General features: G+C 44.9%; 1 protein-coding gene across 1 annotated transcript in view; it reads left to right on the forward strand.

Annotated features, from left to right (window-relative positions):
* The window catches only part of MINDY3 (MINDY lysine 48 deubiquitinase 3), a 255,003-nt gene that overhangs the window by 57,772 nt on the left and 182,227 nt on the right, over nucleotides 1–15,004 (forward strand). The window contains exons 8-9 of the mRNA XM_082257723.1: nucleotides 2,575–2,648; nucleotides 9,262–9,341. Of these exons, the coding sequence (XP_082113849.1) occupies nucleotides 2,575–2,648; nucleotides 9,262–9,341 (154 nt within the window). The remainder of the gene's footprint in view (nucleotides 1–2,574; nucleotides 2,649–9,261; nucleotides 9,342–15,004) is intronic.

Below are 15,004 nucleotides of genomic sequence, written 5' to 3' on the forward strand. Positions count from 1 at the left end.
AGCAAGACTGGGCATGCTCAGAAAAGAAAAAAGACAAGGAAAGTTAACCATCACATGACATCACTTCTGCAGTCGGATGTTGTTGGCCGACAAAATTCGTGTGCAGTCTTTTGCAGTTTTCAACAGACACGATAGCCCTGGACAAAAGACGGCCGATCGTTCGGCCGACAATCTGCACGTGTGTACGAGGCATTAGTGTATCGTAATGTGCAGATATGTTGTGCATGTTTGCACATTATGGAGAAAAAAATTCTTCGGGGAAAAAGTATTTTGTTCTGGCAGCCTAATTGGTGATCGATTGGAGTTCAGCTTTATTAGCAGTAGTTAGACTTTCACTGTCCGTTGTCAGACTATTTCGATATTTTGTGAATGTGTACCACAGCTGTATATTTGTAGCCGTTGCTAAGCTCAATTTATTTATGGTGTAGCGGTCAAGTTCGCGGTTCAGTTTCAGCCATGAAGACAATCTGAGCTTGTATGTTCTTGCTGTGTGGGTAATCTTCTTCTCACCATACCACCCCGGTGTGCCTTTTAAGTGGATGTGATGTGAACCCTCACATATACCCAGTGAAGTGAACAGACTCGGATGACACACAGAGCTAAAACAAATCTTCCTACATAAGTTTTACTTGCATATCTGCAGTCTTCAGCTTTCTAGACTCTTTAGAAAGTGCATGTTAGACATTTTTCTTCCTGTTTCAGCTGCGGGTGTGGAGTCTGGGCATACACTGTGTGTGCACTGATTGGAAGAAAGGCACCCCCCTCCCCTATCCACATAGGCAGAGGAACGAAGAAACTGGCAGAGCTGTGCTGTGAATAGACAAGCTGTCTGCTTATCTGTCTCTAAGTTACCTCCCTGACATCCATTTTAAGCCATGGGGACATCAGATTATAGGATCACTCAGCAGAAGTCTATGCTTATCTGTAATGTTCTGCAGCTCGTTATGAATTAAAAAATAAAACTCAAGCATTTTTCATGGAGCAGGAATGTGACTGTGGCCTTGTGTATACAAGCTTTTGTATGTAAATGTTTAATATGTAAAGCAAACTTTTAGTTCATTTGTAAATTTTTGAACAAGCTTAAAGTGATAGTAAACATTCATCTTGTAAAACAACCCATTCAGTTAAAAATAAAAATGAAAGGCAAAACATTTTTGTATAAATATAAAAATACATATATATATATACCTTTTTCCCTTTTTTTATGTGACCACATTTCCTCTGTTCTCAGCTGTATAGGAGCTGGGGGAGGAGAAGCAGCAGCACACTGAGCTTCCCAGTGACAAGCTGTGCAGCGGGGTGTGTCCGGACAGGTCTCATTATTGGAGGGGAGCTGGCTGAGTTCCTGGCATAGCTAGAGAACTGATCACGGTGTGCTGTCCTGTTTAGTGTGTCATTAGAAGGGGGAAGAGGGGGGTGCAGCTGCTCCTTAAATTCCACTTTAAATATACCATTGAATGTGTTTTATGTCTGTTCCATATGTGCAAAAAAATACTCGTTGATCCTGCCAGAAATCCAGTTCTGTCATGCACACTCTCATCTGGAGTTAAGAATAGGCAGGGATGTTCTATACAAGGCCGGGACAAGGGGTGGGTAGAAGGGAGCGGCTGCTCTGGGGTTTCATGTGAGGTGGGGCACCACATGGAGGTTGGGGAAAGTGATTTGTGTGGGAAGGGGGAGTTTGGGGTTGGCAGGGGATAAGAATTATTCTAAGATGGGACATTTGGGGAGGTGTGCTAGGAGTGGGGATTTTTTGCGGATACATAATGCTCATACATCTTGGGGAGGGGGGTGCAATTTGGCATGTTCGCCCTGGGCTCTAGATGACCTTGTCCCGACACTGGTTCTATAGTCCTAACATTCTTTATGTCCTAGGGCAGTGATGGCAAACCTTGGCACCCCAGATGTTTTGAAACTATATTTCCCATGATGCTCATGCACTCTGCGGTGTAGTTGAGCATCATGGGAAATGTAGTTCCAAAAAATCTGGGGTGCCAAGGTTTGCCATCATTTCCCTAGGGTGACAACACTGCTTCTCAAAAGATACGGTATGGTGCGTAAGCGTGGTCACCCTAGGTCACAAATAAGGTTACAGGCAGGATCACTACATGAAAATAAAGGGAAAAAAAATTAAGCAAATGCAGCCTCCACACCTGTGGCTTGTAAGCTGCAGTAAATTACATTTTTGTTCTTGGGTTTAGATACATCAAACTTAGGTTCCAGAAAGGGGATGTTAATTATAGATCTTAATAGGAGTGCTGGGTGTCACTTTAATCAAGCAGTTAGTAGTCTTCAGCAGGCTTTCAACAAGCTTCAAGAAGTGCTGAAGTTTTCTAAATCCCGCTAAAGCTTGTTAGCAATGACCTTCTCAGCTCCGATTAGCATCAGGGTTTACCATCCTCAGACTGAAGCTTAATGCTGTTTTTAAAGGATTCAACAAAGCTGCTTGAAAAGTGGGGAAAGCTTTGTGTAAGCTCGCAGTCCACACTGCTGTCATACAAGCCTGAGCTCATGTATACACGGCCTTATGAAGCTGTCAGGAATATTAACGACTTCTTATTTACACCTCCCCAGGGTATTGAAAATGTGAAGAATGAAATAGAAGATGCAGATGAGCCATTGATAGATCCGGTGTATGGGCATGGCAGGTAAGACTGTGGCATGATTAAACTTCTATAAATTCATTTATTAGTCTGGGTTTATTTATGAAAAATTTAAAGCGGAACTTTACCCATAACAATTTCATAAAAATAAATGTTCTTTAGCAAGGAACAAACATTCTACATTAATAATTGTTACCAAATTAAGTGTGCTGTAAATTGCCTCCAGCATTGCTGCTGTTTCATCTTGCTGGAGGCTGCCATTTTGCTGAAGTCCAGAGCCCCTGAACAGCAGTAAATCATAAAGTAGGATTAAATCTATGATTTAATGATTTAAAAAAACTGATACATTCTTGGATTGTCGGGATTGCCAACTGTCACATTTTCTTGTGTCCTAAACCAAACTGTCAAACTATCAAATGGCTGGTGTCATAACTGATCATATGTGCAGCACCATGGCAGTTGCAGATCAAACAGAAGCAGCTTACTACAGATTACCTACAGGGCCCACTAACAGGCCAGATTTGCAAGATAACTGAAATACATCCCAGGTGATATAATTTGCTGCTCAGTGATTACAGTACTCAAGTCTGCATCTCCCCAAGGTAATACTTAAAATCTGGCCTGTTAGTGGGCCCTGAGGACCGGAGTTGAGGACCACTGCTCTAAAGGATAGGAGGGTTTAATTCTGCTTTAGGGCTGTCAGCAGATTGGCCTCTACAAACTGCCTAAAATGGAAAGCAGCTGAGCATGTGCAGAGTAGGGTGAGACCGCGTATTACTGGATTTTAAACAGCTTGAGCACCTATTTTCATTGCTTTACATTGCTATTCCTGCAGAAGGAACCAGCCTACACATACTGTACACATACTGTAGCTGCTGACTTTTAATATTAGGACACTTACCTGTACTGGAGTCCAGCGATGTTGGCACCGCAGCCGATGTTTCCATCGGCGGTCGGGTGCTCCCGCCGCCATTGCCGGTCAGGGAACCCGGCAGTGAAGCCTTCACGGGCGGGTCCCTACTGCACACGCGCGAAGCCTGCTGCGCATTTGGTTTGTTTCGGCGGCGGAGAGTAGGAGGAGGGGACCTCACTTCGCTGCAGTGCCGTTCCCGGAAGTGGGTAAGGGTACCTGTCAAGAAACAGGTACCCCCCCCTGGAAAGGTGCCAAATATGGCACCGGAGGGGGGGGAAGGAAGCAAATGAGCAGAAGTTCCACGTTTGGGTGGAACTCCGCCTTAAAGCGGAGTTCCACCCTGGATCTTTTTTTTTTTTTTAATACCCCCGGGACAGTCAGGGCTAGTACATTCCACAATGGCTAGCCTCTGATCTGTCCCGGGTTGCACTTACCTGTTAGGACAAATACTTACCTTGCAAACGTCTTGTCCAGCGCTGCCATCTCAGATGTGGGCAGCTTGAAGCCAGCGCGTCCTCTTCGGCGTCTTCTTCCGCCTTCTTTGGTCCCACGATGCTCTGCGCCGGCCCCGACGTCACTTCCGGGTCGCGCGCGTCATCCCTCCACAGCTTCTGGGCATGCTCAGAAGCTGTTTAGAAGGGGATGACGCGCGCGACCCGGAACTGACGTCGGGGCCGGTGCAGGCGCAATGATTCCTGGGAGCTATGACGTTCAGCTCCCAGGAATCATTGCAGAGCCAGGAAGTGACGACGGGCCGCGGCCGAGGAAGGAGGAAGAAGGAAGTAAGGTAAGTATATTTTCTTCGCTACGAGGTAAGTAAAAAAAAAAATATGCGATTATCCATTTCTTTTTCAGGTGACCCGGAGCGAGAAGATGGAGGTAAGTATAAAAATAGGGTGGAACTCCGCTTAAGTAATCTCCCCTTTGTTTAGCTTTACTGGCATTGTGTGAGGTTAGCTTGAGTTTGACAGTTACTGTCCTGTCTCAGTTTACATATGTGTCCCCCTGCATGTGTGTGTACGCTTTTTGCTCACATGCCTTGTTTACTGTACTGACGCCAACTTCCTCACCCCCCCCCCCCCCCCCAACTAGAGTTGCCACCTTATCCCTTTAAACCAGGGGACGCATTCATTAATTACACATGTTTTGTGGATTATTGGGCTCCATTCACACTTGAAGCGTATCGTTTTCAGGCATTTTGTTGGGCTTTTTTCAGGCCTATTTTGCAGGTGTTTGGAGGCAGGCATTGACATCTAACAAAAACACTTGTGATATGCCAAAAAAGAAGCTCCTGTACTTTTTTGAACTACAGGCGTTTTGCTTCAGGTGACAACGCTCAGATGTGAACAGGGGCCATTGAAATGAATGGAATTTTGCTTGTTGAGCGTTTTGAGACTTCAGAGATGAGCGTTTTACGAGCTGAAATAAGTTTAGGCGTGAATAGGGCCTTAAGCAGTGGCAGCCGGTGTAATGAGGGCGCCCCCCCATCCATGCGCCCGGCCCCCTAATCTGCATGCAGAAGCGCCGGACGCATGGAGCTTAATGGGTTTTTTTTTTAATCACCTGATTAGAGCCAGAGGCTCTAATAGGGTGATGCAAAGGGTGGAGCCAGGGCGCAGAGCAGTTCCCCCCGAGCCCACTCATTGTGTGACAATGGCGAATGAAAATTCGCTATTGTCACACCGATCCTCCTCCTGGCCAATCAGGAAGCGCTTCTTGATTGGCCGCAAGGCAAACCCCATGCCGTTGGCCGAGGAGGAGGCGGGAGGACTCAGAGACGCGCCGCCGGGACTGAGGAGAAGCCGATGCCGGGACACTGATGAGAAGCCGCCCGCCGCCGCTGCTGCTCCAGGTAAGTAAGGGGGCACGCATGCTGATCTCTGCATTGGGGGAATGTATGCTGGTCACTGCATTGAAGGGGGCACGCATGCTGATCTCTGCATTGGGGGAATGTATGCTGGTCACTGCATTGAAAGGGGGCATGTACTCTGGTCACTGCATTGAAAGGGGGCATGTACGCTGGTCACTGCATTGGAAGGGGGCATGTATGCTGGTCACTGCATTGAAAGGGGGCATGTATGCTGGTTACTGCATTGAAAGGGGGCATGTATGCTGGTCACTACATTGAAAGGGGGCATGTACGCTGGTCACTGTAGATTGAAAGGGGGCACGCTGGTCTCTCTGCATTGAAAGGGGGCAGGCTGGTCTCTGCATTGAAAGGGGGCACGCTGGTCTCTCTGCATTAAAAGGGGGCACGCTGGTCTCTCTGCATTGAAATGGGGCACGCTGGTCTCTACATTGAAAGGGGGCACGCTGGTCTTTCTGCATTAAAAGGGGGCACGCTGGTCTCTCTGCATTGAAAGTGGGCACGCCGGTCTCTCTGCATTGAAAGTGGGCACGCTGTTCTCTCTGCATTGAAAGTGGGCACGCTGTTCTCTCTGCATTGAAAGTGGGCACGCTGGTCTCTCTGCATTGAAAGTGGGCACGCTGGTCTCTCTGCATTGAAAGGGGGCATGCTGGTCTCTCTGCATTGAAAGGGGGCATGCTGGTCACTCTGCATTGGAAGGGGGCACACTATACCTTATTTACTGAAGGCCTCTTTCACACTTTTGCGACCTCAAAGTCACGCAATTTTTTACAGCATTTTTTGCTTTTTTGCTACAAAGCAATGCCTATTACATTTTTCTGTTTGCGCCCCCCCCCCCAAAAAAAAATTTGCCTTAAGGTGGTAATTAAACTCGCTTAGTGCCTTATGTGCATTATATTAGCCTCAAAAACTATGTAAGTAATGTGTCCTGGTTTAAAGGGATGAGGTGGCAAACCTACCCCCAACACAGTTTAAACTGAACAAATACAAAATGGATGTTAAACCAGGGCTTGACAAATGTGCTTAGAATGTAGAAGCCAGCTAATAAAGTTATTAAAAAATTAAAGAATCAGCGCTCAACTTTCAATGAGGGGGACCACTCACTCTAATTCCAATGTGTATTGAACAGACGTGTCTTAAGATAATAAATGGTGATCAAATTACTAAATATGTCAATAAAAATGTCAAAAAATATGAAAAAAGAGGGGTGTATAAAGTGATGATGGAATGAATAAATATATACAATAATTAAATAAACATCCAATCAAAGGTAAACCAGGTGAATAAAGTGCGATGCTGAGTGCCTATTCATGCAAAACAAAACCTTGTGCAGCTCTTATATGATCAGCTAAACACAACTCATAAAAGTGTTGAACATGAGCAAAGTGACAAAAATAATGATGATATGCTAAAATCGTGCTTCAACAGTCCATAGAATGCATATAATAATCTAAGCATGTGCAGAGTAGGGTGAGACCGCGTATTACTGGATTTTAAACAGCTTGAGCACCTATTTTCATTGCTTTACATTGCTATTCCTGCAGAAGGAACCAGCCTACACATACTGTACACATACTGTAGCTGCTGACTTTTAATATTAGGACACTTACCTGTACTGGAGTCCAGCGATGTCGGCACCGCAGCCGATTATTATATGCATTTTATGGACTGTTGAAGCACGATTTTAGCATATCATCATTATTTTTGTCACTTTGCTCATGTTCAACACTTTTATGAGTTGTGTTTAGCTGATCATATAAGAGCTGCACAAGGTTTTGTTTTGCATGAATAGGCACTCAGCATCGCACTTTATTCACCTGGTTTACCTTTGATTGGATGTTTATTTAATTATTGTATATATTTATTCATTCCATCATCCCTTTATACACCCCTCTTTTTTCATATTTTTTGACATATTTTTATTGACATATTTAGTAATTTGATCACCATTTATTATCTTAAGACACGTCTGTTCAATACACATTGGAATTAGAGTGAGTGGTCCCCCTCATTGAAAGTTGAGCGCTGATTCTTTAATTTTTTAATTACGTTGTGATCAGTGGGGACACTATCAGAATTAGCTGCTTGCTTGGAGGAGGTCCACGTCGATTTTTTTGATTGGGAAGATCGACCTGATCGCTTACCTCAATATAGCGCATAAGTTTATTATTTCTGTCAGCTAATAAAGTTAGTAACTATTTTTTTTAAATCCGCTGCCCAGCGTCCAGAACTGCAGGTCCGGGCTGTCGGGCAATAAAAATTGCTCATGCCTGGTGCCAAGTGAAAAAAAGATGAAAAATTGAAAAAACAAAAGTGATGAGGCTGTGATAAGCACTGATTGGCACTGATAGGCAGCGCTGATGGGCACTGACAGGCGGCACTGATGAGGCTGCGCTGATGGGCACTAAGGAGGCTGCGCTGATGGGCACTAAGGAGGCTGCGCTGATGGGCACTAATGAGGCTGCGCGCATGGGCACTAATGAGGCTGCGCGCATGGGCACTAATGAGGCTGCGCGCTGATGGGCACTAATGAGGCTGCGCGCTGATGGGCACTAATGAGGCTGCGCGCTGATGGGCACTAATGAGGCTGCGCGCTGATGGGCACTAATGAGGCTGCGCGCTGATGGGCACTAATGAGGCTGCGCTGATGGGCACTAATGAGGCTACGCTGATGGGCACTAATGAGGCTGCGCTGATGGGCACTAATGAGGCTGCGCTGATGGGCACTAATGAGGCTGCGCTGATGGGCACTAATGAGGCTGCGCTGATGGGCACTAATGAGGCTGCGCTGATAGGTGGCATTGATAAGCTGCACTGACAGGTGGCATTGATAAGCTGCACTGACAGGTGGCACTGATGGGCTCACTGATAAGCACTGATCTGTGGCACTAACAGGCGGCACTGATGGGTACTATAGACGGCACTGATGGGCACAGATGAGGTGGCACTGATAGACGGCACTCCCCCTCCAATCAGTGGCAGTAAGGATAGGGCGACCTTTTAAGCCCAGCTGTCAACCTGGGAAGATGTCGGATGTAGGCGGGCAGTGGGAGCAAGCCGCACTCATCACAGCACTGTCTGCCATATGGCGCCAGTTCCCACATAGAAGTGTGTATCTCGCTCCAGCAGGCCACGGCCTCAATTATTGCCAGCCCGATGCTAGTCTGAGCACCCGTGTTTGGGCCACATGGGAGGATCCTGACTACTGCTGCTGTGTAGTCCAGGCGCCAGGACGCGATTTCCAGTCACCATTGTGCGTTTTGTTGAGCCCTGTGTTAAACCATATCTGCCTGCTAGTACGCAGAGAAGAGGGGTGGTGGTTAAAGTTCTGCAAGTCCCCTATTGGAATACCCATAAATTGGGCTTCAGCCTAGGGTGGAGCTGACAACCAGCACAAATAGACATAAAGATATGCTTTTATTGCACAACAAGATCACAGAAAAGAACAGGATCACATGCTACATACTTCTAAAGAAAACAAAGGTAAGTTGAATGGGTGCAGCTAGGTAGGGGAACCTAATGATTAAGCACACAGTCAGTGTGTGAAACGCGTCTACCTTGTCACGATTGTCATATTTGGATGTCCAGTCAATAAACCTGGATTTTGACTCAACCTGGAGTGCTGCCAATTCCTTTTCTTTTATTAGGTAGGGGAGCAGTTCAATGATCCTGTTTGGAGGGTAGGAGTGAGGTTAGCTGGGGTGGATTATAGGCCAGGTAAGTGTATGCATAAAAAAAATCCACTTTGATTTTTGCAGCTGAAACCCCATGCCAATAAGTTGCAAATGCTATTGTACTGTATGGTAGGGCCTGTATGTGTAACAAATGCATATGGTGACATTAGGCCTATCTTATTTTCCTTGTTTCTTCTTTTTTAGCCAAAGTTTGATTAATCTACTGCTGACAGGACATGCGGTTTCTAATGTGTGGGATGGAGACCGGGAGTGTTCAGGGATGAGTAAGTCTCCAGCTTGAATGTGTTTAACTGATACATGCCTGTTGATGCTGAAGGTGCCCATTAGATAATTTTTGCCTGGTCTGGTGACAGTTGCAAGGCTAAGGTGCACCACAGCTCACTTATCTCCGAAAAATGTAAATCCAAACTGAATGGTTTACATTCATTGTGTCCCTAAGGAGCCAGTCCAAAAACCTTTCATCATTACTTATTCAAAATGAGCAAAGTTTGCATTTGTATTGGTATGTGTACTTGAGCAACCCCGTTCCTCATCTTTTCGGGTCCCTTTTTGGCACTCTGGGCCAGAAATAACACTTAGTGCTCTGGATTGAGACAAGTACACACTATAGAGGTATATACTTTGTTCAGGTTTCTGAGGTTTACAGCCACTTTAACGCTGACATATTTATTGTGCCTGAAGTTGGGCTTTAACTACTTAACCACTTAAGCCCCGGAAGATTTTACCCCCTTCCTGACCAGGGGGTTTTTGCGATTTTTTTACTGCTTGACTTTAACGGACAATTGCGTGGTCGTGCGACGCTGTACCTAAACGAATTTCACGTCCTTTTTTTTCCCACAAACAGAGCTTTCTTTTGGTGGTATTTGATCACCTGTGCGATTTTTTGATCATGCGCTATAAACAAAAAAAGAGCGTAAATTTTGCAAAAATAACAATATTTTTCACTTTTTTTTTTTATATAAAATTCCCACCCAAAAAAATGTAAAAATCAAAATGTAACATTTTCGGCCAATTTGTTTTATGCTACATATATGTTTGGTAAAAAAAATCGCAAAAAGCGTATTTTGATTGGTTTGCGCAAAAGTTATCGCGTTTACTAACAAAGGGAAAGATTTTTGTCATTTTTGGTGTTGTTTTTTTTTTTTAACGAGTAATGGCAGCGATCTGCGATTTTTTTTTTTTTTTTTTTTTTTGCGGTACTCCGACATTGCGGCGGACAGATCGGACCCTTGACTGACATTTTTGATACTTTTGGGGGTACCAGTGACATTACTGCAGTAATCAGTGCTATACATATGCACTGTTACTGTAAAAATGACACTGGCAAGGAAGGGGTTAACTGTATTGGAGAGGGAGGGGTTAAGTGTGTCCTAGGGGCGTGTTTCTAACTGTAGTGGGACAGGTCTCCTATTGTAAAAACAGAGATCAACGGTTCTGCATAGTAGAACCGTCTGATCTCCATTTTTACACAGGGGAGAATGACAGGCGGCTTGTTTACATAAGCCGCCCGCCTTTCTCTCGCTCTACCGACGATCGTAATGTGACCGGCGGACATCGGGTCCGCCGGTCACACGCCCGGACTCTTCTGTGAACGAGCCGAGGCGGCGCGCGCTCGTCCTCTATTGGTTTAAAACCCGGTGACAGGCTAGCGACGTAGATCTACGTCACTCTGCCTGGCCGGGGCTGACTGCCGCAGTAAATACAAGCAGCCCCTCCTGTGTGAACCGACGTAACTGTACGTCGGTCGCGCACCTGCAGCAAGGGGGCGAGCGTGCGCTGCCCCCACTCGGCAGCGGGGATTCCGATGCACGGGGTCGATGGCTCCGATTGCCGCCTCACACCTGCGACCATTCTCTCTGGAATGATCACAGAGTGCCTGTGATCATTCTATATAGGATCACAGGTCTCTATGGTCATTCCATAAGCCCCACCCCATACAGTTAGAAACACGCCCCTAGGTACACATTTAACCCCCTTGATCACGCACTGTTAACCCCTTTCCTGCCAGTGCCCTTATTACAGTAACAGTGCATATTTTTAGCACTGATTACTGTAGTAATGTCACTGGTACCCCCAAAAGTAAAAAAATAAAATAAAATAAGTTAGGGGTCCGATCTGTCCGCCGCAATGTCGCAGTCCCGCTAAAAATCGCCGCCATTACTAGTAAAAAAATAAAATAAAATAAAAATGACATAAATCTTTCCCGTAGTTAGTGGACACGCTAACTTTTGCGCAAACCAATGAAAATACGCTTATTCCTATTTTTTTATTTTTTTTTTACCAAAAATATGTAGCAGAAAACAAATTGGCCTAGAAGGATGAAAAATTTTGATTTTTTTTTTTTACATTTTTTTTTTTTTTGGGAATGTTATGTAGCAGAAAGTGAAAAAATTATTTTTTTTTTTTTTTCAAAATTGTTGCATTTTTTGGTTTATAGCGCAAAAAATAAAAACCGCACAGGTGATCAAATGCCACCAAAAGAAAGCTCTCTTTGTGGGAAAAAAAGGGCATCAATTTTATTTGGGTACAGTGTCGCACGACCGTGCAATTGTCCGTTAAAGTAACGCTGTGCCGAATCGCAAAATATGGCCTGGTCATTAAGGGGGCAAATCCTTCCGGTCTAGAAGTGGTTAATGCAGTCTGTCATTGTTGGTCATTTTTTCTTCCTTCCTCTCCGAATAATACTGGTGTCATCATAACAAGAAGTTAGGGACATTCTCCCCAACAAAGCCTCAGACAGCAGAGGTGGGGGATTTGAGACTTGCTTGACTAAAATTAATAAAAGATTCGACTTGGTATTCGTGACTTGAGACTTGACTTTGACTTGAGACATATGACTCGAAATGACTTTACTTTTTTAAGTTATTAAATATTTGAATTTTCTCAAGATGTGTTAAAGCAGAATGAATGTGCCTGTTATGTTTCTGACACCACAGTCACTTAAAACACCTCAGTGTGTTCTGATTTTTAGGACACTGGCTGTTTAACAATGGAAATACCTAACATGTTTTCTAGTGACTGTGGTGTTGAAATATGACCGGAAGAAGGATTTTGAGCTGTTTGGGCATTCAAAGTGTTTCATTAATATGCCAATAAAAAAAGCACTAAGCAGTTTTGTTAATGTTGAAAACAAAACAAAACCTTTCCTGACCACTGACTTCTAACTGATTTAAAGGGGAAAATTGGGGTAGATCAGTATTTTGACTTGATTTGTGACTTGACCAAAATAAATGACTTGCTTGACTTCTAGCAGGGACTCGACTTGACTTGCTTGCTTTTCGCCACAGTAACTTGGGACTTGCTTGAGACTTGAAGGTTAAGACTTGAGACTTACTTGTGACTTGCACATGTGTGACTTACTCCCATGTCTGTCAGACAGCAATAAAACCCAAGAGAAGTTCTTAACCTCCTTTCATCTATCCCACAAGAAATGATTGTCCGGAGTTCTACTTTATTATTTTTATAGTCTTTGTATAATGTGCAATTATGTAAGGCATGAGGCAGCCTTGCGCATTGCTATGAAGACTTTGCTTTCTTCTTTTCTATCGCAGTAAGGGCCAGTTCACACTCTTGCGAGTGCGGCGATCGCATGTAATATCGGAGCGCACTGCTCCTTCATTACATGCGATCGGATGTGCGGAGGGAATTCAGCCATACACTTTGTATGGGTAAATTCGCACTGCACCTGCACAAAAGACGCACAGGACCCTTTTTTTCAGCCGCATCAGGATCGGATCGCACAGTGGTTCACACTTGTGCGAACTGTCAGATCGCACTGCGATGTGCGATCAAACTGGGGGTGTCGTTAACATTTAATTGACACCCCCAGCGTATCGCATATGGCAGTGTGAACTGCCAGATGTGCGTTAGCGATGCGGGAACAGGCTGCAAATTCGCAGCCTTCCCGCATCGCACAAGTGTGAACCGGGGCTAAAGGTCTGCTAGTAAGATCTGCGTGACTTGGATAACAAATCACTCTCTGAGGATCAGATTTTTTTTTTTTCCGTCAAGTTTAAAGCGTAACTCCACTTTTGTTGAGAAAAAAACATTCCCCTCTGGGTGATCTCTGTACATTACAAGGATTTTACTAAACTTTGTTGCAGATTCCTAACTTTTGTTATTCTGAAGAAATTATTGTTTGTTCCTCTGTGCTGAGTGGGTCAATTGGGAGTAATTTCATAATTATCTGTCAGCTGTGGCAGCTGCAGGGCTCTAATGAGGAAAGCTGCTGGGTCTGCATCCCTTTAGACGTGTACCTATTGGAAGTATCTCACCAAAAATGACATTTTTGTTGCAGGGGATGCCAGAAATCTGACTTGTATCTTAGGCAGAGTTCTGGGAAAATCAGTGAGCCAATCACACAAGCAGGAAATGATGTTTCTGGGGTGTGGTCAGTATACATTCTGTGTACAGAACACCTCCAGGCAGCCATATTGCGTTGCATTTTCAGAAAATTACAGAGCTGCAGATTGAAAAGGAAAGAGAATTTTTAATAACATTCATTTACAATATGATTCGTGTCACAATTGTATACGCTTTGTTTTTTCTTTATTTGCAATTTTTTTCCCCACGAAAGTGGAGTTACCCTTTAATGGCTCATTCACACCATATGTGCATGAAAATGGATTGGAAAATCGTGCAGATTTCACTTGCAGAGACACGAGTTTATATCACTCTTCAGTTTCTGTGAGTTTTCTATAGGTTGACATCAGTTTTCATGCATGTCTGTTATGTGCCCTGTGCACATCAGTGTTGTCACGCCAGTTTTTTTTTTTTTACCTGCACAGAACACTGCATACACATTGCAGATTCCTGCACAGAAAAAACCTGCATGTGATCCCAGTGTTGTGGTGTGAACAGAGCACATAGAGAACAATTGTTTTTTTGTGCGTGTGCAGAATGGTGTGAACAAGGCCTAAAAATTTTTGTCCTGGTATAACCCAAATGTAACTCTTTCCATCTAGAACAGGGGTGTCAAACTCAATTTCATTGCGGGCCGCATCAGCATTATGGTTTCCCTCAAAGGGCCAGTTATATCTGTAAGATTAGATCTCCAGAGCACCCCACACCCCCCTTACAACCTTACATGAGACGTCAAGAGCCCCCCCCCCCACTATCAAAAGTCAAGTCACCCACCCTTCCTTACATCACAATGCACCCCTTACCTTGTGCTGTGGCCAGAAGATACAGGTGGATCTGGGAAGAAGAAAGTGCAGGGTCTGGAGGAGGACCAGTGGAGGGAGTTAGAGACAAGGTGGTGTTGCAGCTTCACAGAGAGGTGCAGGATCTGAAGGAGGAGTTCTGTTGTCCTCTCTGCTGCAGACTGCTGAGAAGGGGGGTTGGGCAAAGACAACTCTTTCTGCAGCTGCACAGAGAAAGGCAGGAGCTGGCAAAGGAGTTCTGTCCTCTCTGCTGCTGACTACCGAGACAAGGGGGGGGGGGGGGCAGAGAATATAGGGGGGTGCCACAGCTACAGTAGAGGTGCAAGGGCCACGTGAATGGACCTGGGGGCCATATTCGGTCCGCAGGCCTTGTGTTTGACATGCTCTAGAGAATGTCCCAGTATTTATTGTACAGAAATCTTTTATTACACCTGTGACATCACCAGATTTGTAAAATTCTTGCAGGGCCAGCAGCTGTGAACTCCTTTCCTATCTATTGCCATAGGCATCACCCGCACAGAGCGACAGAGGTAGCTGAAGATCTGTAGTCCAGCAAGCAGGGCTAACACCGCTTGAGGCTTCAGAGTAGCGGAGGCTCTGTTAGATAACGTGGAGTGCAGAGATTTCATTAGTGTAGCACCCTCCTAGGTAGGTGCTAGTGAGAAAGTATAGTTTTTGCTCTGTCTGCTTAGCAGAAGAGCTGCAGGTAAATCTATGTTGTTCTCTGCCTACCAGAGAGCAGGATCTGTTAGTGAGGAGAGTGT

The sequence above is a fragment of the Pelophylax lessonae genome (genome assembly GCF_965119305.1).
Source record: "Pelophylax lessonae genome assembly, chromosome: 5".
In the NCBI taxonomy this organism is placed as follows: Eukaryota; Metazoa; Chordata; class Amphibia; order Anura; family Ranidae; genus Pelophylax; species Pelophylax lessonae.